The sequence below is a fragment of the Scatophagus argus genome, chromosome 20, assembly GCF_020382885.2.
Source record: "Scatophagus argus isolate fScaArg1 chromosome 20, fScaArg1.pri, whole genome shotgun sequence".
Classification (NCBI taxonomy): Eukaryota; Metazoa; Chordata; class Actinopteri; family Scatophagidae; genus Scatophagus; species Scatophagus argus.
The window spans coordinates 9,391,761-9,419,030 of NC_058512.1; the positions used below are offsets into that span (position 1 = coordinate 9,391,761).

Below are 27,270 nucleotides of genomic sequence, written 5' to 3' on the forward strand. Positions count from 1 at the left end.
TTAATCCTAACCAGTTTGGAACAGTTTCACTATAAATATATCATAACTTTATTCCCACTGGTGCCTTTTTCCACATAGGCCGCTCAGGGGGCCATTGCCATTATACAACTTAAAATGCAAAGTAAAATAACAATGTAACTAGATAAGCTATGATTAAACAATTAAATGTAATTTTATGTAATGGTAAACATCATATTGTGGGGTGATTGTATACAAATACTATTTATATGTATACGAATGAATGAATGAATATGAATGTCATATTTTGTAATTGTAATAATTAACTGAATGAAGCCTCGATTTGATTTGAGGCTAATTAACCTTAATTATCATGAGGGAAAAAAATACCCTGATGGTTTATTGAAAAAGAAACTTTTTAAGAAACACCAAAAATGTTTAAAATGTGTGTGTATGTGTGTTTTATTTTGATTCAATTTTCTGTTGTATGTATGTGTTATTTATTGTGCATAATATGCGTGTAGGTGTATGGCTAAATGTATAGGCTACTGTGACTTTAAAGGGGTGTTGGTTCTCTGAGAGGTAACAGATAGGTTTGATTTAGTCGCTAAGAGTACACCGTGCATCTCGGAGCCTCTCTGGCTTTTAAACCAGTGTTGTTGCTTCGCCTTAACGCTGTGCGTGCCAGCCGCTACGCCCTGCACCCGGAGCGATGGGAGGTAGAGCCGCCGTTGTTATTATTTTCCTGTCGTGAGCCTGTCATCGTTTATTTCCGATACAGCAATCTGATCAGCATATTCATCATGTATTTTCCCACGACAGAGGCCGAGACGCGCCAGAAATTGCTGCGCAATGTGAAGAAAGAGGTTCGTTGCATTTTAATTATTTCTCGCTCATCACAGTTTATGTTTACTGGGGCTGTACGCCTGGACCGTGTGTGTGTGTGTGTGTGTGCATGTGTGTGTGTGTGTGTGTGTGTATGGACGTCGTTCATCGAGCTGCGACTACGCCACCAGGCCTGTTTAACATAAAACAGATCGTTTACTTTATATAATAAGAGTGTATGCAGTTAGGCTTCCAGTGAAATTGTACAGGCCTACTGGTATGTTTCTGACTGCTCCTGGACTGGCGTAAAGATGACGATAACGATGATGGTGACGGTGATGATAATGATGATGCTGATGACGATAATGATACAGATGACAATGATGATTTTATATTGGGTGGGGGGGCACTACACATTTAAGAAACCGGGTACAGATTCATTTGTTTCTTTCTTTGCTTTTTTCATATCCTGGAATAGTCCCTCTGTCTCTGCACCTCTGAAGAAATCATGATTAAACTGCTATGACATTATTATCCTAAACTTAAAGGTGTGACCTTGGCATCTGTGCTCCTGCTGCCATTAAAAACATAAAATCCATCCCCACCTTGGTGGTTTCTTGTCTAAGAATTTTGAGCCATTTGTTTATTAACCTACATGGAAATTAAAGAGATCACAACACAGGAACCCTTTAAACTGCTCAGTGACTCTCTCAAGGGAGAGAAACAGGATGTTTTATTCATTGGTGAGAAAGCCTGGGTGCTTCCAGGCTCATCATGCCCGTGCTCCCCCTCACCTGTGACTCACTGCCTCTCAAACATCCGTGACTCTGGTGTTAGATCCTCCATCCTACAGCAAGGAGGGGCTTAGCTGAGACATTTGAAATATAGCATAAAATATATATTAAAAAAAAATACACACACATCTCATCTGCAATTTTGTGGCTCTGGACATGTTTTTAATTCCAGCAAACATCTGAAAAGGGTAGAAAATTGTCTTATAAGTTATTAAGACAGGAACATTTCAGTACATTATTCTCTGTTATTCATTCTGTGGGCATGAACAGAACTTCACATTAAATTTAGTCAGTCTTACAGTTAAATGTTGTATTGCTTGTCAACACACACTTTGTAAAATATGACCTTTTCCAAAATGTTAGGGTTTACAAGTCAATTTACTAAAGTAAGCAAAAATACTGATCCAGTCAGCAACACCCATTTCAGTACAATTTCAACCTCTAAAATTGTATTTACTGGTGATAATGATGATAAAAGAAACCCTGTCTTACTGAGACACTACAGCATTGCATTATGGGAAGTGTAGGATGTAATGTTTTTGCCCTTTGATCCATAAGGGGCTAAAAGTCATGATGTTTTGGCCTCTGCTGCTTCTGTTCTAGCAAGTTTTCCAGCTCCATGGAATTGCGATATAAAATTCCTGGAATACCCCTTAAGGGATGCAAGAAGAAAACACTTATCTGATAGTGTCTGCCATGTGCCTCACAGCTGTGGCATTCCCCAAGGATCAGTTGCACCAAAAACTAAACTACTCAAGAAGAAAAAAAACACACAACAGTTGATGCAAACCGATGAGTTTACACCATAAATAAATAATTTGATCTGTTTTCCTCATTCATGTGTTGTGGGACTGCTCCTTGGCTCATCACTCTCGTGTGACGTTCCCCTCGTTGTTTCCTTTTGTGCTTCTTGTTTTGACTCCCCGTCACCTTATGTAGGTGTGTCAGACGGACTAAGTCTTACCTCACCAGGTACCTTTCTGTTTTAGGTGAAGCAAATTATGGAGGAGGCAGTAACGAGGAAATTTGTGCACGCAGACAGCAGCCACATCATATCCTTCTGTGGTAAATGTTTTTTGTACTACTGCGATTTCATTGCACTCTAAGCCATATCTCTGCTACAAAATACAGGCTACGTGTCCAAGGATTGACTCGATGAGAAAAAGTAAATATGAGAGTAATTATAGAAAAATGTGTCATTTTTGTCTGAAATAGTTCAGCCTTGGGTATCTAAATTCAGAGATTATAGCACAGAACATACTGTATGAAATGATACACGTCACAGCTGTGGTTACGAACTTATTTACACATACAGCACAGAATGACGGCTGACATCTGTTTGTGTCAAGCAGTCACCTCCTACAAGTTCATCCTCATCATGCAAAATGATTCTTTGAGTCTTTTCTAGCAATGTAAATCCTGACCATTTATTTTCATAATGTTATTAGTCATGGTGGATGGATGGACATGTTTTAAAGTAGACTAATACCCTTCAAAGGCCTTGATACTAACCAAGAGTGATGTGCGTGATTCACATCTTTCATATCCTAGCAACGATAGTCAGTGTTGGGCAGTCTATTTCTGCTTGTGCCACCTGTGCTTGCCTTTCACCTGTTCTTTTTTTAAAATAAAGTATCGAGGCTTGAGGAAAAATTGTATTGAAATAAAAATATCTGAATCATAAATTAACTGTGTTTGTGTGTGTGTATAGCTGTAGTGGAGGCCTGCGTGCTTCATGGACTGAAGCGTCGTATTGCAGGTCTGCTGTGCACTAACAAGGTTGCGGCCCTCTTTATGAAGGCAGCAAAGAGCTTCTCGCCCGCCGAGGAACTCTGTCACAAGGTGCAGGAGCTGGAGCAGCTGATTGAAAACAGGTGACACGTCGACCTGCTTTCTGGTCTCGTAGATATTTCCTTTTTGTGTTCTACTTTTATGAGCATCCTAATGCCTCTACTACATGTCTGTTCCATTTTAACAGCCTTGACAGACATCTGTGTGGTTTCTTTTCTGTTTTTCAGTAAGCAGAACAATTCTTCACTGAGTAATGACCGCAGTCGGCAGTCCAAGCTGGCCAACCTCCCTCCTCAGGCGCTGAAACACCTGTGGATCCGAACTGCTTTGATGGAGAAACTTCTGGACAAGATTGTCCTGTACCTGGTGGAGAACAGCAGGTATTGTTTTACATTATTAAATGATATTTTAAGCTGTTTGACTTCAGAAGATGTCAACATGCCATATGGTTATTTTACAGATCACCTCAATAGTTATGGTGTGCAAACAGGAAGTTGTTATCTAAATGTTATTATTTCCTGCAGTGCCTACTATGAGAAAGAAGCCATGCTGATGGATCCTGTGGACGGACCAATTCTTGCTTCTCTATTGGGTATTTACAAACTGCACTAACCTGCGCATGCTCTCACTACAGCGGCCAAACCCTTTATTTTACATTCCTGTGCTTACTTTTTGTTTACACGATCAATTGTTCTGAACTTGAAAACACCTGAATTACTGATTAAGCTTGTTTTTACAGTTGGCCCTTGTGCTTTGGAGTACACCAAAGTCAAAACGGCGGACCATTTCTGGACGGACCCATCTGCTGACGAGCTCGTACAGCGACATCGCATCCACAGCGGCCGCTGTCGGCAGGATTCGCCCTCCAGGCGACCTGCGCTGGTTAGATAGCAAAGGGCTTAATTTATTTTAATCAAATAATCGGTTTTAAAATACTGCATGTAATATCAGATGTGTACTTCTTCTGTATCAGATCCAGAAGAGACAGTCCAGTGGTAGCATGGATGATCGCCCTCTCATGTGGGTAAAGGACTATGTTGAATCACTCCACCAAAACTCCAGAGCCACACTCCTGTTTGGAAAGAACAATGTCCTCGTACAGCCCGTACGTGTCTTCAGTATATCCTAGTGCATGTTAATACAATCCCTGTACCTGTTGTAAGAGAGGAAAGATAAACAGTTTTGCAGTTATGTCATCAGACATGTTTTGACATGGAAGCTCTTATTTGTGTGTGCAGAGGGATGACATGGAGGCCATCCCTGGTTACTTGTCACTACATCAAACTGCAGACCTCATGACTCTGAAATGGACACCCAATCAGCTCATGAATGGCAATGTGGGGGAGCTAGATTCTGAGAAAAGGTTAGACCAACGGAACCCAATCTTGTAAAAAAAAAAAAAAAATTATTTACCCTGTTGACTCCATGGCTCTTATGCTCTAATTTTTCCTTCAGTGTGTATTGGGATTATGCTATGACAATTCGTTTGGAGGAGATTGTCTACCTTCACTGTCATCAGCAAGGTACAGTCCCAAAAAAATCCCATATAACTGTTTAAGCACCAAAACTAGGAGAAGGAGTTTTATTTATTCTGTTATATCTTGTGTTTATTTCTCCAGTGAACAGTGGTGGAACAGTAGTTTTGGTGAGCCAGGATGGGATCCAGAGGCCTCCCCTACATTTCCCCAAAGGAGGCCACCTCCTGCAGTTTCTCACCTGCCTAGAGACCGGCCTGCTGCCTCATGGACAGCTGGACCCACCACTCTGGAATCAGAGAGGAAAGGTCAATATGAACAGAGGGTGACAAAATGCTTCTGCAGCCTCTTAGGCTATCAGGCTACATTCACCCACAACTATGACTGTTTTAACAATTCTTTTACTTCAGGTGATGTGTAGATGAATACACTGCCTTTCCATTCACAGGGAAAGGTTTTCCCCAAACTGCGAAAGAGGAGCCCACATGGCTCATGTGATTCTGTATCAGATAAGGAAGACGATGAGGCAACAGATTATGTGTTTCGAATCCTCTTTCCTGGCAATCAGATGGAGTTCAGTAAGTGTCTTTAATCTTCCTGTTCTGCCTCCCTGAGCTAATCTAATGAAGCATCATCAGAGATTACATCTATGATTACATTATTCTCTTAATACTGATTTATAGTTCAGACAATTTCACTTTAGATAAATCTGTTTTTCCCAGACATAGATTTCTGTAATTAATTTATCTCTGAAGTTAAACTGTCACATTTGATATTTTTCCCGCTTATATAGTGATATGTAAAACACATTATAGTCCTGTCGACACAGACTTTGAGACTTTGCATGCACATGTGGACATCTCCATCCTCTCACTTGGTTTATTTGTTATTTTTTTCAATGCTTTTCTTATTCGTATTATTTGCATTATATGTCCAAATCTATTGGAATTTCATCTGGTTTTACTTGCTTATGATGATGAGCAATGCTAATGTTGTGCAGTGGCCCTGGAGCTGATGGACCAGGGTGTTAACATGTGGCAGCCGACACCCAGAAAGTCCTCGTGCTCCTCCTGCTCACAGAATGGCTCCTCTGACGGCTCTCTGCCTAATGGCTGTAATCAGGAAAGGCAAGTATTTCCTAAAGACAGGCTCAAAACTAAATTTTGATCAGTCCAGTTGACTGAGTTAGCTATTTTCCTTTTCTACCAGGGCTCCCTTAAAGCTCCTTTGTGACACCATGAAGTACCAGATAATCTCCCGTGCTTTCTATGGATGTGAGTTCAAACGGCTGTGTGTTGACTTTAATTAATTGGGGAATAATTTCATTGAGTATTCCTGGTAAATATGAAAACATCTATCCTTCCTCTCCAGGGCTTGCATACTGCCGTCATCTGTCTACAGTTCGGACCCACCTTTCTGCTCTAGTCAACACCACTATAGTTGACCCTGATGTGCCCTGTTCTGCCCAAGGAGGCCTCACTGTCGAGGTCTGGGACAGGTTCCTCAAGGACAGCTCTGTAAGATTTACTCTAAAACATGATTTCAATTAACTTCAGTATTAAATGTTTATTTTTTTTAAGTTCTGTGTGATCAAATTTAATGTTGTACAGGCCTACGAGGAAAAGGAGATACACAGGCTTGTGTATTTTGGTGGTGTGGCTCCTTCACTACGCAAAGAGGTCTGGCCCTTCCTGTTGGGACACTATCAGTTCACCATGACTGAAAAATGCCGGCAAGAGGTATTTATGTGTGCTATCAGACTGTATAAGTCTTACAGACTGTAAGGTACACACATACACCCTGGGGTATGTCACAGTCTTTGCTTACACGAGATTTATGTTTCAGATTGATGAGCAGATGCAGACCATGTATGAGCAGACTATGAAGGAGTGGCAGGGTTGTGAGGCCATTGTTCGTCAGCGGGAGAGAGAAAAACATGCAGAGGCCCTTGCCAGATGTTCGTCTGGAGCCAGTGTGGAAAGAGGACCAGTGCAGCGGGACTCCACCATCAGTACAGATGCAAGTTTGACTTTTTACCTTAGAATGTACTGCATTATGTAACCACTATTACAGCTGGAGAAACATGAAAAGGAACCGTTTAGTCTATTGTTATCAGATTTCTCAGGAGGTTGGCTGACTTTTTGTCTCCTGTGCAATGTTTTTCCCCACTCCAGTCGTCTTTAAGCAGCAGCTCAGATCAACAGAATACCCACTCACAAAGTGATTCCAGCAACAGCGCACAGGTAGTTTCTCACAACAAAAATGATGTCTAATGAAACAACACACCAGTGTTTTTTTTTTTTCATTTGTTAGCCCGCTTATCACAACATACTTATATATATTGGTAACCACAATTCTACAAAATATGCCGTAATGTTTTAGATTAAATTAAAGTCATAATGGACTTGTTTGAAATATGGAAATAGTGTCACCTTCTACTCTTTGTATTTATTGTTTGTATATTACTGGAGGAAAAAGGTGCAATGCTGAAAGGCCAAAATCTGATCATTCATAATTCACTTGCAAAAAATTCACAATTTAATGATCTGTGGTGTCACAAAGTTAAACAGAAAACAGCTACACCTAAGCTGTCCTGCCGTTGGTTGTTGTAATTTCCCAGGAGAAGTAAAAACTTCAGGTGGCACTAGAGGAAAAGCCAGGGGATCATCAAAGTGTCTCAGTGTCTGAACAACATGAATGTCTGTACTAAATTTCACATCAATCCCTCACCTAGTTTTTGCCAGCCAACTCTCTAATCTCTGATGAATGGAATTCAGTATGAAAAGGGTAAGGTAAAAGGTGACCAAATGTTCATTGTGATGGATTACATATTGCATCCAGTCAATGTTTAAAATCTCATACACTAATGAAATTAATGGGGCCAAAAGCTGGCTGTAAGGTTGGAAATCATTGCGAAATTTTTAGCAGTAATATAGAATATATCTTATTTGTAGCAAATGGGCTAACACATGCAAAGCCACAAGGTGTAATATTCAATATTTGCCCATGCCTACTGCATACAAAATGCATTGAATGTTTACCGCTTTCTTTTGGTGACCAGGTATTTGCATCAGTTGAGGCAGTGGATCATATTGAGTCTGAGCCAAGGGCTGATGAGGGAGAAGTTCAGCTCAGCCCAAAGGACATCACAAGTGGCACTGCAGATGCCTCACAACTTCCCTCCTGCAACCCCTCATCCCCAGGTCTGTCAAATCAGCATCCAGGGTCAGAAAACAGCCCTCTTGTAAAAGAGTTAGATGGATTAGAGTTAGATGTTGGATCTCAGCAGTCAATGGAAGCATCAGAAGTCTTAAAGGAGAAAACCACAACTGGATCACAGCCTGGAGGGGAGGACGTAATGGACCCAGAAGTCAAGGGTGAGGTTTCAGAGTCAAAGGTGGAGACAGTTTCAGAAAGTGAGGAGGTTAAAGACTGCGGAATCAGTAAGTCACATGAGACATCTGAATCCAATGAAAAAGCTGAAGAAAAACATATAACAACAGATGAGCAAACTGAAGATTTAAAAGCAGTAGAAACAAATGTGAATTTAAGATCTGTTCCAGAGAAAACTAACGTTCTAAAGCTAGAAACGGAGATTCGCAATGAATATTTCCAAGCACCTCCTCTGGGGCAGACGTTGACTTTTCAAGCACACAAGAGCAAATCTGATCTGAAAGTGGACCCTTTATGTCCACCTACAGCAGAAAAAGACTTTTTGCCAAGTGATGTAAAGCCAGAACCTGAAACAACTTCTGAAAGAAGCCCATCACAAGTGTCAAAGGCCTTCACCACAGAGTCAGAGCGAAAGGATGTTGGAGCAACAATTTGTGACTGGGCTGAAACCAAAAAAGTTGCAGATATTCCACCTGAGAAACTTGGTTCAAATTCCCCTGTCAGACAGGTACTGAATGCTCTTCAGTCATTATCATCCCACTCTCGGCAATCGCCAGATACAGCAGATTCTGATGACTCTCCTTCTGCCCTGGAAATGGAGGACATTCCTGCAGGGATAACGTGTGTGACCTCTGAGGATATCAAAGCCAGGCCTTTGGCAGGCCTTGCTGCACCTCCTGTCTCATTTGCACAAAGAGAAAAAATGGCATCAGTGGACCTTGTCCTAGATCACCATCTGGACACAGCCTGTAACACCAGTCCTGAGGGCACTGACCTGGGCCTTTCTGAAGAGGAGCCCGAGATGGAAAACATGCTTACTGAACCAGAGCCTGCAGAGGTGGGAGGAGACCCCAAACATGATGAATCCTCTGAAGAACAAACCTATTCTGTAAGCATTACATATGACACACAAACACACTTCTTCTTTTAACCATAAGCATGTGTTGATAGAATTCACTATTATTCTTGCAGCAAGAAACACTAGACATGTACTTGATCAATTTACATCGCATCGACAAAGATGTCAGACGTTGTGACAGAGCATACTGGTACTTCACTCCTGAGAACCTGGACAAGCTGCGAAACATCATGTGCAGGTAAGTGGGCCACCATGCTTAACACCTCTGAAGTTTGTCTCAGCCTGAAACAAAAAATCTGAAAAATCTGATTGTTTCTGTAGTTACGTGTGGCAGCATCTGGATACCGGTTATGTCCAGGGAATGTGTGATCTGCTGGCTCCTCTACTGGTTATTCTGGATGACGGTCAGTGAAAGTTCAATGTAAACTTTACCAGTATCCACCTAAATAGCTAAAAGTGTGTATGTGTGTGCTTCCCAGAGGTCATGGCATTTAGCTGCTTCACTGAACTGATGAAGAGGATGAACCAGAATTTTCCTCACGGAGGTGCCATGGACTCACACTTTGCCAATATGCGCTCTCTTATCCAGGTATGTACATATATGTGCACAAACACATGTATGCATATATACATATATGCAAAAGCTGTAGCGCAGTGATGAAATGAAACTTTACCTTTATTCCAACAGATCCTTGACTCTGAGCTGTTTGAACTGATGCAGCAGAATGGAGACTACACTCACTTCTACTTCTGTTATCGCTGGTTTCTGCTTGACTTCAAAAGAGGTGATGGGAAACAGGCATCGTGATACTCTATTGTACACAACATGATGCAGAATGTAACCTGATTTCTTTGTGTGTTTTTTTTGTACAGAAATGGTGTACGATGATGTGTTCTCTTTGTGGGAAACAATCTGGGCTGCCAAGCACACCTCCTCTGAGCACTTTGTACTCTTTGTTGCTCTGGCGCTTGTGGAGATGTATAGAGACATTATCCTAGAAAACAACATGGACTTCACAGACATCATCAAGTTCTTTAATGGTAAGGCGAGAAAAGAGATATAGAAATACTGCAACATGGTGGAAACTGTGGAAAAACAAACAATATTCGAATAATCAGTTGATTGAGATGATATATCATATATCAGCAATGCAAAAACAAAAATTACTACATTAGAAAAGTAAAAAGATAATTTTACATACTCAGTATTCATGAATGAATATAGGAAAAAACATGATAAAGATTACAAAATAATTTACCTCTTGAAAGTCATTATTTTCAAATTCCCTTCTCAGAAATGGCAGAGCGACACAACGTCCCGCAGGTCCTGATGATGGCTCGAGATTTGGTCCACAAAGTGCAGACGCTCATAGAAAACAAGTGATGCAGGACTCTGCTGTTCGGCTGCTCTGCTGCTGCTGCTCCCAAGTTTCCTTTGTGCTAAATTGTTTGGCGATCCTGACGCAACCACATAATAGTCATGTATACAAGTGGAAAGGAATCAATGTTAATGAAGTAAGTACAAAAAAGACCAATGGTCAGTAAGACAACTCGTTATTTTAAGATAGTTGTGTAACAACGTCTTTACAGTTGCTCCTCTCTATATTAAGGAGACGGAACTATTGCCAGTAAATTTATTTTTAAACGTGATTGCTCACTTCGTGAATGTACCCTCGTTGAGACTGCTTTGGGATGTTATTTATTTTGCCTTAAATTTAGCTGTTTTTTCAGGGATTCAGCAACCAAATTCTTCACCGTATTGTTACATATTCTAAAAGGTTGATTTTGCTCAGTTGTGCCCGCCATACATGTCGTGACACACTTGAATATCTTTTCAGTATTATTAAAATTTCACTGAAAGTGTAGCTACCATGTTGTGATGCACTTATAATATATTTTCAGTAATAATATCTGGCATTTTTAGATTACCTGGTCTTGTAAACATTAGAGGTTCATTAGAGGAGGTTGTATCCAAGTAGCATGTGTGGTTTGTTTCTCAAAAAGCCATTTTGAGGACCACTTACAGGCTTCTCTGAGGCTTGATGGTCCTCTTCCTCTGTTTGCCTCTGATGCACACAAGCTTGCAGGATAACCAGACATACCTGTGAAATCTGTGCATGATTGCACATAGTTTGCATATACAGTTTCACCCTATGGTCCTGGTACTCAACCAAGTTGTCATGGTGTGTGATCCTATCTCTGACCTCCTCTATGCATTTATGAAGTGTGATTTTACTTCACACTTTGACCCCTCTGCAAACTTTTATTTCTGTGCGGACCAGTGCTTTTCTGGAGCCAACTTATTCAAATGGTTAAAGCAATGTTTTCACCTCACCTTCATCTCCTGCTTCTCATGACATCAGCTGAGCTGCTGCAATGGTTGATTTGAATTCGAGGGGATGTACGGTGAAAGCAGCTTCGTTTGGACTCTGAACTTCCCTGTTTCACTTTCACCTTGAAATCAGTTTACTGCCTCTGTCTTTCCCTGCTGTTCTTGGTTGCCTTGTCTTCAATACACTTTCATTTTACAAACAATTAATTGTTTTGTATGCTTATACCTTTGCAAAACAAGTCTTACAATAATTGTTAATGTGTCTTGGGGTAACTGCATATCTCTTCATTATAACCTCAAGATCCCCTATATACTCCAGGAGTTTTGCTGGCACTCATTTGAAAATTCATTCATGGGTTTACTTTGGCTTGTCTCTTATCTTATTCAACACCTTTCCCCAGTTCTGTTTTCTTTCCTTTCCTGTAAAGCTATTGTTTACCAGCTTCATTTAAGTTTAAGTTTTTTTGGTACCCTTCCGGTGCTTGGAGGGAGCTAATTTTTTGGCCAAAATGCATTGGCCACCAGGTTTACTACTGCACACCTCTTAGCCCAAGAGTTTCAGTTCATTATACTGTATCACAGTGCTGCTCAAAGTGTCATGACCTCAGTATCTTGTAAATTTGATTTTCTTGAAGCCCTGGGTTTTCAGTCTAGTAGGTACCAGAGGGTCAACTTATTACATATAAAGAGTCGGTTCAGTGGTAGGTAGTCAGTGGCATGTAGCCATGCAGCTATTTTCAGTTTTATGTGTGTAAGTTTTGAGAAATACACCATTGAATCTTCCACTGCTGATCTGATACAGCGGTACTGAACAGAATGTCAACTGTTCAACTGAAAATTAACATTTAATGAACGTGTCTTTCCAGAAACAATTCTAACGTAATATCATTCCAGGTGCATATCCCAAAATCTCCATCTACATGGCTGGATACCAGCATAGCTATGTCAGAAAATGATTTATCGATGCAATGATAAAATAGCCAACACACACCATGTTTGGTTCACTGTGGCTTTAATTCCGGTGTTTGGATATCACTGCTAATGTGTCTCCATATGATCTTCTAAAACATGCCTGAGTATTGCTGTTTGTGTATTACTGTGTTTGTTGTCAGAAGATTTACTGCATACAATGTATTAAAAAGAAAATGAGCTTATAGTACCTATTTATTAAATGCAATACAATGTCTATATATGGGCTTTATCTGATTATAATGAACAGAAAGATCAGAAAGATAAAAATATACCACTGGAAATAAATCTATTTTTATTTTTTTTCTGTCTTCTCAAATTGTCATCTGGTATAATTAATTTATTGTGTATTAAATTATTATATTTTGCATCCCACGTGCCTTTTGTGTATTTCTACACTTGACATTGTGATAATGACCTAAATATAAAGTTTAACACCTTTATTCAAACCATCTAATGTGAAACCTATACAGCTTTTACAGTACACACTAAGAATATAGAGGTTATACCCACAGAGGTTAGGTAAGTGAGGCAAACACGTTATTGTTTCTCCACTGGTTATACCGGTTATGAAGAGACAGGCCTATCCAAAGTTCGACAGAAGCTCATATAAAGCCTCACAAGTCTGAGCCAGGCTCAGACCAAAGCCCAGAAAGACTGTCTGGCAAAATACAAATAACACAGGAAATTTCATAACCTAATAATAACTTTGGCCCGAAACTTTCTCATGGTACATGCAACCATGCTACAGCCATATCACTTTAAGATCAATTATATCAAATATAACAATATCCTTTAATTTGAAGTGACTGAGTGATGAATTTCACCATCCACGGTATGTTTATAGTAAGATGCTTCAGTCACGGTCAATTTAATCTTCAATTCCACAAACTGATCTGTGGCAGGATGTCAGGCATGTAAATCATTAAATTAATATATGCTTCATCCATCTCGAAAGCTCTAGTATGTTCTATTGAAAACACATTTTAGTACAACGAATGAAACCGTCACAGTAAAAGTTTGCATTTTATTGGTAAAGAAAAAAACAAAACAAAAAAAACAACATTAAAGATGCATACAAATGAATAGTTCTCCAACAGGCCACCTCGGTCACAGGTTCACACATTAAATCATCTGGGCATCTCGGATCAAAAGCAGACAGCTAAAGACCCAGCAATGTTGGAGGCTCTGTGGCAACCTGGAGGGCAACCACACACATGTTCTCTTGAACTTCAATGAGATATGTTATTCCAGACAACTGTGCTGTGATGTACCTAACGAACTTTGAGGAGCCTGAAACCTGTATGTGGTAAAAATCCTGCTTAAAGCCAGCAAAAAAAAAAAAAAAAAAAACTACGAGAAACTGGTGTAAAGCTGAGCCTCTAGGGAAAGAACAATGGTTTGAGATTGTCCAAAATACTTAACTCAATAGACAAGCCAACTAAAAATAAAAGGCAATATCTTCGACAAGAACTAGACAAAATCTATCATTTCCATATGACTGACAAGGGACTAAGCTGTTACAACTGTATTTGTTCAATGTGGTAATGTTTGGTGAAGTGTGGTATAGATGCTGATGTTCTGTCCAAAACTGAATAAAGCTTATATATATATAGTTGCATGTCACAGAGGAGGCTTGCAGTCAACATGTGTCACTACTCTAAAAGGCTCATGAATTTCACGTTTTTGAATCGAGGAGGGGGAGAAGGAGGGTACTGGTGAGCTTCACAGGTTCTTAAATTGGCAAAAATTTCACACACAACAAACCTACAGATTTATGATAAACAAATGGTAAGATTTAGGCGAGAATTTAAGCAGTGGTATGACCTTTAAGTCTGACAGCTGCAGAATTGTGTAATTTGTTTTGGATTATATGACATAACATGAATGTGTACTGGTTCCTGCCATGGTTTGACATCACAACCCATTATTTCTTTATAAAAGAAACCTCCAATATGTTATAAGGAGATCAAATAGTTTTACTTTGCTAATGAAACAATTCCACTTTCAGATAACACACATGGATGTTTAACGAAAAGAAGAAAAATCTTTAAGGCAGTGGGGGAGAAGCAGGGTGTATTTGAGCAATCCTGACCATGGAATGTATAGTTTAGCAAGAAATAATGATGATGTATCCTATGAGGAGGCCTGGGTTAAAAAAAATGAAATAAAAACTAGAATTACGGTACAAAACTTTTCCTCAATTTCTCTGTAAATGACGGGCCTTTCTACCGGTAATGACGCGGCGGTGGGCTATGGTGTGGTGGAGGGTGCCTCCTCGGGGGTGGACTATGACGCGACATAGCATGGCGTGGAGGTGACTGGTAGCGTGGAGGGGGAGAACCTCTGTTATGGTAGGGAGGCGAATAGCGACCTCTGGATCTGGAGCGAGAACGCGACCGACCCCAGTTGGGAGTGCCCCTCTCCTCAAAGACGCGGATGTAAGAGGTCTCACCCTACAAAAAAAAAAAGAAAAAAAATCTTTTAACTGTATAAAGGATGAGCGACAATTAAACCTCATCAGTACTGAAACTCACCTGATGTGAACGGAACTCAGTCCGATCCAGTCTGCGCAATGCATACTCCATGTCCTCCCTGCGGAGAAATTCAACAACGCCCTCGCCATCACGCTGCACGTCTGCAAAACAAACGTCTCCCGCCTCGCGCATGTGGTCCTTCAGATCCTGCCAGCTCCCAGTTGGTGGTAACCCTGAAAGAGGAAACAGACAAATGTTATGGGAGGACAAAATTCAATAATTTCCTTGTTTTAGGCTACCTGGCACATCAAATCTCAGATCATTGCAGAGACAGGAACCATCTTTTGAGGTAAACAACACCTGTACGAATTGGTTGTAAGGCATTTTATGACTGTATCTATGTTACAGACCAAAAAGGGTACTTTTTTCACAGTGGAGCAGTGTCCAAAATTAAGGTGACTGGTAGATGACAAAAAAAATCCACTAGCTGGCCAAGAATATTTTTACAGACCAAAGTATGTGCAAATTGGATAAGACTTTTAAGGGTTTTTTTTATTGTTTAAAAAAGGTTACAGCAATGCACTTGTAAATTATCCAAGACGTACATGGGGACCTGTTGTATAAGAATATGGTGGAATTATTGCATATAAACATGCTTATATAAACATGAGATAAATGTAGCACACAACAATTAATTAATTATATACAATTATAAAATTACACCTACCAGTCACTATTGATGGTGTTTGGGATAATGCAGCCAACATGACCGGTTTCAGTTTACTGTTTTTTGTTTCATGTTTTAAGGAGCTGACTTGACCTCATCCACTTAGTCCCATTGACCTTGTGTCCGCCATCACAGAGAGAGAAACATATCTGCCTATGACTCAAGATGTCCTCTATTAGTCCCCTTGTCCTCCAGTCCGCCACGAGAGAGAGAGAAACATATCTGTCTATGACTCGTGACGTCCTCTACTAATCGCCTTGTCTTCCAGTCCGCCATGAGAGAGAGACACGCATCTGCCTATGACTCATGACGTCCTCTACTAGTTCTCTTGTCCTCAGTCCGCCATGAGAAAGAAAAGTATATGCCTACGACTCATGACGTCTTCTACTAGTCCCCTTGTCCTCCAGTCCGCCATGAGAGAGAGAGAGAAATGTATCTGCCTATGACTCATGGCATCCTCTACTAGTTCTCTTGTCCTCAGTCCGCCATGACAGAGAGAAACATATCTGCCTAGGACTCATGATGTCACCCACTAGTCCCTTTGTCCTCCAATCCGCCATGAGAGCGAGAGTCTATCTGCCTAGGACTCATATCCACCATCTTACCATTCCCCTTGACTTCCAGGATGGCGTGAAAGAGAGAAAATTATTTACCGGCTATGACTCATGACGTCCACCTACCAGTCACTATGACCCGGAAATCAGATCTTCGTGTTGGGGGTCCAAACCTTCCTCTAGGTCCCCCTCCACCACCACCACCACCACCACCTCCCATAGCACCAAATTTAGAACCAGTGGATCGAGGATACTCTACGCGCAGCTTGCAGTCTCCATATCCATATCCATTCCTTCCATAGACAGCATCATCTGCATCCCTAAGAGAAGAGAGCAAAGAAGTCCTTACCAAAGTACGGCTGTTTCACAAGCGGACACAGACCTGGAAATGCCGTTTCCATCCATTGCCTGCAGTCAGTCACTGAAGATGATATTATATCACAAAATTTAAGGTATCCAACAAGGGGAAAGTGATTCGACTTGCCAGAGACCATCCCTAAAACTCACCGTGGATCCTCAAATCGGATGAAGGCAAAGGGGATAGTGCCTCTATTGTTCTTCAATTCAATATCACGGATTTTTCCATATTTGTAGAAGAGATCCTCAATGTCTCTCTCCTGGACATCCATGGGAAGATTCCCCACATAGATCCGGCCGTCTGACATGGTCGTTGAGTGAGTGCCACTGCTGACACAGAATGGGAGCACCTGCAGACTTTAAGATCACTTCTTGCTTTCACAAATATTTGTGGAAGGGGTCCTTATCCTAATCCTAGTCCCAATCGAAAACTTTGTTCATCCGCCTCCAATTCCTTAATTTGTACAAAAAATAAAAGAGTGAGGCAGGGATGGAGCCACGACAGTAGTAAATGACGGGTTCAAATAATTGGCACAGGACCTCGGATCCAAGCCTGAAATCTATGAAACACAGGGTAATGAATGTCCAGCAACATTAATATATAATTAGAGAACTATGCTCTTGAAATTACAAGGATGTCTGTTTGAAGATAATCATATGTAGAAATGGATGACATATCAAACAGAAAAACAGCAAAATCTCCCACTGGTGTTCAACTGAGTTGAGATCTGGTGACTTATGATGTGTTGAAGAAATTTACTGTATTGTTTTAATGGCGATTTTCTGTACTTGGCTAAAGTTGAACTTGAAAGTTGAGCAAAGGCCGTAACAAATCATTCTCATTAAACTGGTCAGTGACTCACTGGGCCCTTTGTTGTGGTCTAGTCGGATTTTTCTTTGGACACCAGTGTGTGTTTACTTAAACATCTGCCAGCATTCCAGATACGCAAATTAATATAAATACAAGGCTAATAGTCTTGACGATCTTTTCCCTTTTTTATCGTGTACACTCCACTTAAAAAATATATAATGCAATGCAACACTAACTATAGCCTTACCCGTTAAATCAACACACCTCTGGTAATAGTCCCAGCAAATAAACCTTTGAACTTTAACAAATGTAGTAATCTTTCCGTGCTAAGTTTGTGTTTTATGCTATAGGTGGAATATGACGAGAGCGTGCTAAATACTAATAAAAACGTTAGTCGTAACGAAAATGCAATAGCACTCGCTAATATTCAATGATATTTCCCTGCTTTACAATAAAATAACAATTTTCCGGATTTTCCTACGGGCCTTGATTAAACAACAGCTATTGAACCGCCGAAATATGCTTCCTGCCAACTGCACTGATAGTCATGGGTCGATTATTTTTTAAAAAATAACATCTTGAGAGCATATGGTACAAACAGTATACTTTAAGAAGTGCTGAAAGGCCAGAACAGGTTTAAACTAGCACGCAGCTACCTAGCTAACATAAGCTAGCTAACATCGTTCATACACGATTTGATGCTTGCCTTGCAAGCAGTTTGTGCAATTAAACTCTCGAAAGTATAATGCTATGGGAGGTGTTTAAATCGCACTAGTGTGGCATTTGGGCCTTCAACGCGACCACCAGCTCAAGACACGCCATACATTCAAGCAATTACGATATCAGACCAGTCTCTTTGTTGATAATGTAAGGTCAGCTAGTCGGGCTAATGAGCATCTGTCTAAAATGCCCCAATATTTCATTTACTCGACGATACAAATAATTGAGCAGCACACATGCACGCACTAACGTTAAAAGATGCAAAAATGATCCAAATATGCAGTTACCTTTCAATCCAAAAAGGGCGCCTTCTTTTGTATATTTGATACTACCACTTCTCACGATAGGCTGCTTCCGCGTTAACTAGCAACATTAGCAAGTAGCGCTATCGCTTCTTCTACTTCGCATTCCCGGTAGGGAGTAGACGGGTCTGTTGCATTACTGCCCCCCACCGGGAAGAAAAGGAACACGTTAATAATTCTGCAAACAGGTAGGCTATTTTTTGAGTTGATTTCTCTGGATCCAAAAAATAATTGTGGAAACGACTGGACAATGGAGACTGCTCAGTGCCCCCAAACCCTTGTCTGAGCCACCAGACCAACTACTGAATGAGCATAGGCTACTACCTTGAATTTCCCTCGGGATCAATAAATTATCTATCTATCTGTCTAGTTCATTTCATCACCAGATGCTTCTTCACTGAGATTACAGGATACTCAATGCTTTTTTTCTAATTGTCTCTTGCGCGTTCTCACATTTTCTCCCTTAAACCCGTCTAGTCCTTCACTTCTCCTCTGTGTTGGCTCATTTCAGTAAGGTCTGTACTAACTACTGTGCGGTAAAAGAGCCACAAAGTCAGAAATGAACAAGCAGCTCCAGTCGTGGTTTGCACAGGAGTTTGAGATCACACGCGAGGACGCGCACACATGTTCGCACGCGCGATGCTAGTCAACGTTACGTAACATGTGAGACGCCGCCCCCCTCGGCGCGAGATGACTTTAAATATCTCAATTGCGCGCTCTTAGCATCAGAGAGTCGCCACAGCGAGGTGTGGTAGGCAATTGAGTTTTGTGCTCAGACTGGAAAGGAAAATATGTCGTACACCAAGTTTGTTTCGGCTCTTGTGAGGGCAAACTCGGGCAATGTCAACAAACTACGCCTTTCTTCTGGAAGATGTCGGTCGACGGTGGCATCCACCAAGACCCAAGAAGAGAAAGATCAACTGGATGGGTGCACCATGGTGGAAGCTGTGCCGGTTGAACTCATCAGCCAGACCAAAAACATCGCAAGTGCGCAGTTAAATGAAATCCACGTTGATTTCGACAACACACAGGAAGCCTACAAGAGCAAAGGTAATATTGAGCTGCTCCGAAGTCTGCTGGTCTTCAAGCTTTGTACAATTGACGTCCTCGTTGAAAAGAACAAAGAGGTGAGTTGATTTGTTTCAAAAGTTTACCTGATTGCCTTTGATTTAAGGGGGAAAAGCATTTTCAATATTTAATGTAAAGTTCAGCATGTATAGATGCGTAATAATCAGTGATATTATTCAAGAGCCTGGGAGTGTTTGTTGTTTTAATGGTACAAGATATGAACCTTCTTCTGCTTGTTTTGTTTTCAGTTGATGGAGCTGAGCAAGAAGTTTTTTGGTCAGTGGATGTTCGAGAAGATGATGAAGATGACCTTCTATGGTCAGTTTGTGGCAGGGGAAGACCACAATGCCATCAAACCTTTAATTCAGAAGAATCAGGCCTTTGGTGTTGGGGCAGTTTTGGACTACAGTGTTGAAGAAGACTTGACACAAGAGGAAGCTGAGAAAAAAGAAATGGAGTAAGTAGTATAATGCTTACATGTAACTGTGCAGGAGTTTAGTAAAGATTACAGTGCAGGTAACTTTCTCATTAAAGTTTGTGACTCACGCTATACCGGTTAATCAGTATCTTAACTTTAATATATGCTATATTTGCACAAAATGTGTAGCTATTCGTGAGTTACATAGCATACTAAACTGAAAAGGTATGTGCTACATAACAGTGTCATAAATTGTTGTGAATGCGGTGAATAGAGGCTGTTGAAGAGGAGACACCCACCTTCACATCATAACAATTACAGAAATGAAAGAAAATGACTGTAATGTACTTTCAGTAATGGTTTACAGCAGTATTGTTATAATAAGTCCTATTTAAGACTGGTATAATGTAGTCAGTTCAACACTGGTTCTGTTACAGCAATAATGAAATAAATCAGTAACTAGTAGGGAACCAATAGGCTTTACTTCAGTCATTGCCTGTGTGCTAAAGCATCTTGGACAATGTTTTTTTAAAGGTTAGTAAGTACATTCTTGACTCTGTGACTGTGGAGTACATATTATATGGCCATTTTGCCTTTGGTCCTCCCCAACTACTTCAACCAAACATGAAACAGGTCTATTAAAAAGTGGGGAAAGCTGTAGTTAAAACACTCAAGTACTCTGTTTAGGAACCTTTCTGTGGATCATAGATTGTCCCTCTAAAAATTATCTTTTGACCTCTTTAGAACACAGTGTCTGGCTTCTGTTATGCTTCTTATCAAATTATCACGAGTCATGCTATCTACAGCTTGTTTGCTTTACATGACCAGGAGGCAATTGACGCCTAACGTGTTTTTATTTCATCCTCAGTAGCATAACAGTGCCAGTCCTCTATTGGTCTGCTAGGACAGACCCCTCTGCTCTGATTGGTTGGGCATGTTATTCCGTTTGGGGGGAAGTACCTCATCTAAAGGCTGTAAGCCTTTTAGAGAAGTGTCCTGGATCCCCACACAGGCACACACACGCACTCTGAAGAGTTACGCAATGATGTGAGGAGGAAATATTCCATTTTTTAAACTGAGGATTATGTCACTAAGCACAGACATACAGGTGCTGAATTAAATCCAAACACATTTCTTTGATTAGAAGCCAGTTATCTTGTCCAAATCTCAGAACAAAAAGACTGTTGGATCCAAGCATGTAACAACATAGTGAACATAGTGTTCGGGTTTGTTTTCTTTCGGCGTTTCTCATGTCACGAAGAGGAGGTCATTAACTGCCTGAAAAGGTTCAGCAAGAATGTTTAAAATAAAATAAAAACCGTGTCCTTTCTGCCAGCTTTTTAACTCAAACTCAACTCAAATCAAACTAGTCACAGCAGGAAAATCACAAGACCTTCTCGTGTTCACTGTTAGCATAGTGATTAATTAACTGAACTCGAAACAATGTGACATGACAGGTTATGAAACTGAAAGAAAATTAACTCTTTTATGTAGATGCACTTTTTTGCTGTTTTGTTCTGATGCCAATCCCTTCTCTCCCCCTCTTCTTTTTCAGTTCATGTGTTTCTGAAGCAGAGAAAGAAAGTCCAGGTTTGTATTTCAGTTTAAAATAACTTCCATAACTGATTGTAATGTAGTGTAACTGTTCAACTTTCAAGTTTGTTGCATTATCAGCTTCTGCACGCTTCACTGACTAAAATGAGATCGAGCTTTACTAATTCCAAGAGAAATTATTGTGCAGAGTTTGCAGCACATTTTTAAGCAGGAAAGAGTTTATTGAAAAATATCAATAAACAGATATTCAAAATCCAGAATATCCGTAGTGCCAAAGCTGCTGTGCTCTTAGCAGGCAAGGCTAGCAGCTGGTGTGGCTGAAGTCCTGGTTTGTGTCGATATTCAGCTGCTTCAGAATGGCCTGGATGCAACACAAATGTCAGGGTCGGTATGTGTGGTCGTGCAGCCATGTGATCTAGCTTGATCAGTACTGGCTATGTCTGGTTTTAGCGGGGTCCGAAATATCCCCTGCAGTGAGAGGAAGCTCAGTTCATGTTACAGTGTTGATGTTTGAAACTCAAATACATCACTCTTCTGCTTTCTCTTTTCGTCTTTTAAAATCTCATGTTTTAGAAACAACGAGTAACAAGTGAGAAACAGTTCATTTAGTAATGCATGTTCTAAGTACCACTCTTTCTGGCTGTAGTTTTAGTGTCGTAGTAAAGTCATTTGTGATGTTTTGATAGAATTTTAATTTTTAGATGATCCAAAGAAAAAAAAGAATAATTAATACATTTTCCACACATATTGAACAAAGACGAAGTATTTTTAGTAACTTAAAAATATTAATATTGCCTGTGGAAATGTATTTATTTTCAGTATAAACTGATCAATCAATTAAATCATCTCATGTGACAGAAATTTAACTCCCAGTGGCCTCTCAATTAACAGTGGTTCAAAATACAAACGTCGAACAAACAAACGTTAGACAACTAACGTCACCTTCACTTCACTCCAGATGCTGATCACCGTGAGAAGAAGTACAAGGCCCATCGCCAGTTTGGGGACAGGCGTGGAGGCGTTATTAGTGCTCGTACCTACTTCTACGCAGATGAGTCCAAATGTGACAACCAAATGGAGACATTCATAAACTGCATCAAAGCCTCTGGTAAGTGTCAAGGTTTCTGAGAAAGCAGTTAAATAGCGCGACATATTGTGTTTTTAAAGTGAAACTAAAGCCGTTGTTTCAAATGAGGTTAGAAGGTCAGACATGATACAGTTGAGTTACACAAGATAAAAATGGGTGGAGAGTCATACAACATCAAGTCACATGAAATATGCTATCACTTTCAGGGGGAGCCTCTGCGGACGGGTTCTCTGCCATCAAAATGACTGCGCTCGGACGCCCTCAGTTCCTTGTAAGCTCATGTTTAACATATTAACTTCCAGTGGGTGCAGAATTTAAATAAATCTAAATCTTAATGGAAACAGCTGTGCTGCCATATCTAACATTAACACACTGTGTAGTGGCAGATCAACATTATAGATGCTGGCAATGGGGAAAAGAAAACATTAGCCATTTATCTATCTCTTTACGGTTTTGAGTCAGTACCAGATAATTAGTATGGTCATATGTTCACATTACTGTGTACAAGCTCAATCGGTAGTCCTTAGTTTTATCACTGAACTTCTCACGTAGTCTTCAGAATTTGGCAATGCGGGAAAGTGGAGGGAACACAGCCACACTGCTTTCACGTCCTCATTTGAAAACGATGTGATGGTTGACAGTGAGCAACAGGTGTGATTTTCTTTGGATGAATCCTCCCGTCTCCAGCTAATCACAATGTTGGTTCAAATGCAACATTATAATTCGATAATTCATGAATTTTTGTGTGCTTGAACAGCTCCAGTTTTCAGAAGTTCTTGTTAAGTGGAGGCGCTTCTTCAACTTCCTTGCAGCACAGCAGGGGAAATCCGAAATGATGGTTCTGGAACAAAAACTGGAGCTGGAACAGCTGAAGGTGTGTGTTGACTTCAGCATGTCTAACGCCGGTTTATGCGTGCTCATTTATAAAATGTTGTGGTCAGAACTTCATGACTTTATGTGCCAGGTTGGAATTTTAATCACTGAAACATTTCTTTGCAGGAAAGTTTGACTAAACTGGGTGTTGGAGCCATGGATGACATTGAGAACTGGTTTACTGGAGAGAAGCTGGGTTTGTCTGGGTAAGACTGTCACACAAAAAAAAATCACGTTAATGCTTTTGTTTTTCCTGTATACATCAATACAATAAAAACATTACAATAACAACAGCCTACCAGCCACAGTAAGAGCAGGGGCGTCCCTCTCTTCCTTTAAAAAAGTACCTGAAAACTCATCTCTTCCAACTGCACCTTCTCTCCTAACAACCCTAACCCTCTAACACCCCTTCACTCTTTCGTGTTCTCATGCTTTGCACTCTTGTTCTTCTACTTAAGCACTTTTAATTATTTTCTAGCTCTTATTGCTTTAGTCTAATTCTATTGTACTGAAACTTGTTATTCTGTAAGTCGCTTTGCATATAAGTGTCTGTTAAATGAAGTGTAATGTAATATAACTATAAAGTCCCTGGCTCTGTAGTGTCTGAATTCATGTTAGTTCGACAGGAAAGTAGGTTGTGTTTAGCTTGAAATGCTGATTACACAGATTAAGTATGTAAGACCTGTGGTTCAGTCCTTGTAGCTCACAGCACTAATTAAACTTAAGCACTAGCAAATTAAGTTTTACTAGGATAATCATTAAATTTAATATGAATTTTCTCACATTTTGTTTCAAGGACAATAGATCTGCTCGACTGGAACAGTTTGATAAACGATACAACAAGAATCTCCAATCTGCTGATGGTGCCAAACCTCGAGGTGTGTCATTGTCATATTAACATTTAGTGTTGTGAAGGGGTGAGAATAGACTGTTGTTTCTCCTTGGCTTAAATCTGTCTGGTTAGCTCTTATCTGTAGACTGAGCTCTGCAATAAACAGAAGGCATCAGTAAAATCACCATATAATAATTCTCCACAATTATACAGCATTTGATAGCAGAAATCCATCATTTTCCGGGATCGGGGGGGTGCAGGATAGTTTCTGAGCAATAGTCTGTTCTCCCATCAGAACACTTTTGCCTTGTCATGGGAACAAGTTGGCACAAGTCTACATATATCATATCTGCTTTTTACATGCAAACATTGGTTCTGATGAGGTAAAAAATTATTTGGCATTTACAGTGCTCATCTACAGTGTTGGTGTGAGTTTAGACTTAGTACACTTGTTAATGAAGGCAGTGCAGTTGATGGCACTCAGTCAGATCAGTTTGAAAAGGGATGGGACAAAATGGTCCCCGATGCGGGATTACCCCCACCCGGCTAACCCCGCCCTGCCTGTCACTTACTGATACAGTTTGTGGGTTTTTCCTGTGTTAAAGGCCACAAAAGCCAAGTAATCAGATGTTTTGTGTTGGTTGTGCAGACAGGCCAGCTGGAACCTTTGCTGAATATGTTTACTGCTGAGGAGGAGAGGCAAATGAAGAGGATGCTGCAGCGAGTGGACATTCTGGCAAAGGTAAAGACCCCAAAACAAATCAAATGTGCATTTACTAAATAATTATTTAAATCTAAACCCAGTTTGTTACAACCAAAGGCATTAATGAAGAGTGTTACTTAGAGCTTAGAGAAACTGTAATTACTCTGTCCCTGCTCCCCAGCATGCTGTGGAGAATGGGGTTAGGCTAATGGTGGACGCCGAGCAGACGTACTTCCAGCCAGCTATTAGTCGACTGACCCTGGAAATGCAGAGGAAATTCAACAGAGAGAAGCCAATCATTTTCAACACTTACCAGTGTTACCTCAAGGTGAAGCTGCAATTCCCTCATCACTGCCAAACCTCACAATTTTTGTTCAGTTTTTTTTTTCAGAACATTTTGTAACAGTTCATTGTTGTTACCGACCATACCATAGAGATAGAAATGCTCCTGCGATATTTCGTGTTTTAGCACTTGATGATTTTCATGATTATTCAGGAATATTTGTTTGAAATGTTTTCCTATTAAATCTTGTTTCTGTGCCCACAGAGGCACCCTGCCCTGTAAGAACAGTTTGAATTAAGTGTGTTTTAATGCTTTCAGGAAGCCTATGACAATGTAACTGTGGACATTGAACTGTCACGCCGGGAGGGCTGGTACTTCGGTGCCAAACTGGTTCGTGGAGCCTACATGTACCAAGAGAGAGACAGGGCCAAAGAGATCGGCTACGAAGACCCAATAAACCCAGACTACGAGGCCACTAACAGGATGTATCACAAGTAAGTGCCGAATTATCATCGAAGCCTTTTGTGCATCGGCTGGAAAATGTCTTAAATCCTAACTCTCTGCTTTGATGTTTTTCTAGGTGTTTGGAGTATGTGCTGGAGGAGATCGAACACAGCAGGAAAGCAAATATTATGGTTGCAACTCACAACGAGGACACAGTGAAATTTACCCTAGGAAAGTATGTTAAGCATGACAAGCACTACTAAGTGTAGATTTTGTTTGAACATGCACACAAGCTGTAAGCTTCTCTTTCATGAAGGATCAATCCTAATGGTTTAAGTTAAACAAGGACATCCTTTGTCAGCTTTACAAAGCAGTTATAGGATCTACATGAAGATATTGCTAAACCAGTGGTGGAATACTATTATGTAATAGCCCTTTAACATGTATGCTTTCCTTGTGGGGTTTTTTTTTTCAGGATGAATGAAATGGGCCTTTCACCCACTGAGAATAAGGTTTACTTTGGACAGCTGCTGGGAATGTGTGACCAGATCAGCTTCCCGCTAGGTATGTTAACACTCAGCTCAGATATTATAAGCAAACAGTAAGTTACAGCATCACAGAGGCTTACATCACGCAGTCATGTGGCCATACAGGGTCCACTGAAACGTAGTCCTTGCATCTGTCAGCTTTTCAACACTGAGCCGGCCGCTGACCTTGCAAATGGTCTACGCAATCTATAGATATCGCAGGAACAAACAGCTCCTTGTCCTTAACGGACTACTGCCGTATGGTTATGTGGGTTTGGTTCAGCAGAGATGCACACTATCAGTCTGTACATAAACACATCACAACCTGAAATTGTTTGACATATACATAGTGTGAATAAAATCCCATGTTTTTCTATGAGATGAAACCAGTTAGCTAACCAGATATTCCTTGGTAAGATGTGGAAGACTTAAATGTCGGCCTTCGACCTTCATACCAATGTGAAGAGCACCGTGCCTTGTTTTTTAATAATATGTTGCTGTTTAAACAATGTTGATGAATAGCAGTGGTTATGGCTGGAGTAGCCCTGGCCTTTCTTCCTATAGTGAGACAGGAGTGCTGGTTTGACCTTGTCATATCACTTGATATGGAATATCAAAACCCCATTTGTTACATGTCAGTGTTATCTTAACCTAACACAATATTTATTCACCGTAATAAGGCTTTCTACTGTGCAACATTAAAGTCCTGACTTAGAACACACAGAAAGTGTAGTCAGTGCATAGTGATTTCAATTTTGTCTACTTTCTCTGTGTTGGGAACAGGTCAAGCAGGTTTCCCTGTCTATAAGTATGTCCCATATGGCCCAGTGAATGAGGTCATTCCTTATCTGTCTCGCCGTGCTCAAGAAAACCGTGGCTTCATGAAGGGATCCCAGAGAGAGCGAAGCCTGCTGTGGAGGGAGCTGAAACGCAGGCTGCTGAGTGGTCAGATTTTCTACAAGCCTGTCTACTAACTCAGAGCACCTCAACCTAATAACTGCAGTGTAAGCATTCCAATGTTTTTACTGTACTACCTGCTAGCTGCTCTTTGTAGAGGAAGAATTATGTCCTTTCTGCACAGTGTGGAGCAAACTTGTTTTAAGTGTGGTATTGTTTTTGAAAGAGATCTGGAGATCC

The 27,270-nt window shown here is 40.5% G+C and overlaps 3 protein-coding genes across 11 annotated transcripts; 2 read left to right on the forward strand and 1 right to left on the reverse strand.

Moving 5' to 3' along the window:
- Positions 1-470: 470 nt before the first annotated feature.
- Positions 471-12,749, forward strand: sgsm1b (small G protein signaling modulator 1b). Of its 3 annotated transcripts, none has more exons than XM_046374203.1 (25): positions 471-677; positions 781-824; positions 2,567-2,642; positions 3,289-3,451; positions 3,596-3,748; positions 3,893-3,960; positions 4,108-4,250; positions 4,342-4,473; positions 4,607-4,731; positions 4,824-4,891; positions 4,988-5,151; positions 5,292-5,421; positions 5,844-5,970; positions 6,053-6,117; positions 6,215-6,360; positions 6,454-6,582; positions 6,689-6,862; positions 7,018-7,086; positions 7,905-9,125; positions 9,209-9,333; positions 9,417-9,499; positions 9,575-9,684; positions 9,784-9,880; positions 9,969-10,136; positions 10,391-12,749. In XM_046374203.1, exons 1-25 carry the CDS (start codon positions 671-673, stop codon positions 10,477-10,479), a joined length of 3,876 nt encoding a protein of 1,291 aa, XP_046230159.1. In that variant the 5' UTR covers positions 471-670; the 3' UTR covers positions 10,480-12,749. The 3 variants fall into 3 exon arrangements, 2 of the variants coding, with proteins under 2 accessions (XP_046230159.1, XP_046230158.1); XR_006841781.1 differs by lacking the exon at positions 471-677 and having other exon boundaries at positions 684-824; positions 10,391-10,610; positions 11,459-12,749; XM_046374202.1 differs by lacking the exon at positions 471-677 and having other exon boundaries at positions 684-824.
- A 646-nt stretch (positions 12,750-13,395) lies between these two features.
- Positions 13,396-18,486, reverse strand: srsf9 (serine and arginine rich splicing factor 9). 6 transcript variants are annotated; one of them, XM_046374213.1, is made up of 5 exons: positions 18,330-18,486; positions 16,662-16,838; positions 16,281-16,474; positions 14,934-15,106; positions 13,396-14,852 (listed from the first exon to the last, which is right to left on the reverse strand). In XM_046374213.1, the coding sequence occupies exons 2-5, from the start codon at positions 16,817-16,819 to the stop codon at positions 14,625-14,627; spliced, it is 753 nt and encodes a 250-aa protein (XP_046230169.1). In that variant the 5' UTR covers positions 16,820-16,838; positions 18,330-18,486; the 3' UTR covers positions 13,396-14,624. The 6 variants fall into 6 exon arrangements, with proteins under 6 accessions (XP_046230169.1, XP_046230168.1, XP_046230167.1 ...); XM_046374212.1 differs by having other exon boundaries at positions 16,662-16,841; positions 18,330-18,484; XM_046374211.1 differs by having other exon boundaries at positions 16,662-16,861; positions 18,330-18,484.
- A 540-nt stretch (positions 18,487-19,026) lies between these two features.
- On the forward strand, positions 19,027-27,253 carry prodha (proline dehydrogenase (oxidase) 1a). 2 transcript variants are annotated; one of them, XM_046374204.1, is made up of 14 exons: positions 19,027-19,471; positions 19,661-19,869; positions 21,386-21,420; positions 22,343-22,492; positions 22,678-22,742; positions 23,229-23,345; positions 23,471-23,550; positions 24,141-24,222; positions 24,826-24,918; positions 25,061-25,207; positions 25,481-25,656; positions 25,743-25,841; positions 26,082-26,170; positions 26,917-27,253. In XM_046374204.1, the coding sequence occupies exons 1-14, from the start codon at positions 19,136-19,138 to the stop codon at positions 27,105-27,107; spliced, it is 1,869 nt and encodes a 622-aa protein (XP_046230160.1). In that variant the 5' UTR covers positions 19,027-19,135; the 3' UTR covers positions 27,108-27,253. The 2 variants fall into 2 exon arrangements, with proteins under 2 accessions (XP_046230160.1, XP_046230161.1); XM_046374205.1 differs by having other exon boundaries at positions 19,029-19,471; positions 21,386-21,415; positions 22,338-22,492.
- Positions 27,254-27,270: the final 17 nt, after the last annotated feature.

What these genes read in the sequence shown, in the direction of transcription:
- prodha (XM_046374204.1), top strand. Translation starts at nt 19,136, where the DNA reads ATGTCGTACACCAAGTTTGTTTCGGCTCTTGTGAGGGCAAACTCGGGC. An exon ending in TCGTTGAAAAGAACAAAGAG is followed by an intron (nt 19,472 to 19,660) that starts GTGAGTTGATTT and finishes TTTTGTTTTCAG; the next exon opens with TTGATGGAGCTGAGCAAGAA. An exon ending in ACTAACAGGATGTATCACAA is followed by an intron (nt 25,657 to 25,742) that starts GTAAGTGCCGAA and finishes ATGTTTTTCTAG; the next exon opens with GTGTTTGGAGTATGTGCTGG.
- sgsm1b (XM_046374202.1), top strand. Translation starts at nt 762, where the DNA reads ATGTATTTTCCCACGACAGAGGCCGAGACGCGCCAGAAATTGCTGCGC. An exon ending in ACAATGTCCTCGTACAGCCC is followed by an intron (nt 4,474 to 4,606) that starts GTACGTGTCTTC and finishes TTGTGTGTGCAG; the next exon opens with AGGGATGACATGGAGGCCAT. An exon ending in CTGCGAAACATCATGTGCAG is followed by an intron (nt 9,334 to 9,416) that starts GTAAGTGGGCCA and finishes TTGTTTCTGTAG; the next exon opens with TTACGTGTGGCAGCATCTGG.
- srsf9 (XM_046374213.1), bottom strand. Translation starts at nt 16,819, where the DNA reads ATGTCAGACGGCCGGATCTATGTGGGGAATCTTCCCATGGATGTCCAG. An exon ending in ATCCGATTTGAGGATCCACG is followed by an intron (nt 16,475 to 16,661) that starts GTGAGTTTTAGG and finishes CTCTTCTCTTAG; the next exon opens with GGATGCAGATGATGCTGTCT. An exon ending in CTGAGTTCCGTTCACATCAG is followed by an intron (nt 14,853 to 14,933) that starts GTGAGTTTCAGT and finishes TTTTTTTTGTAG; the next exon opens with GGTGAGACCTCTTACATCCG.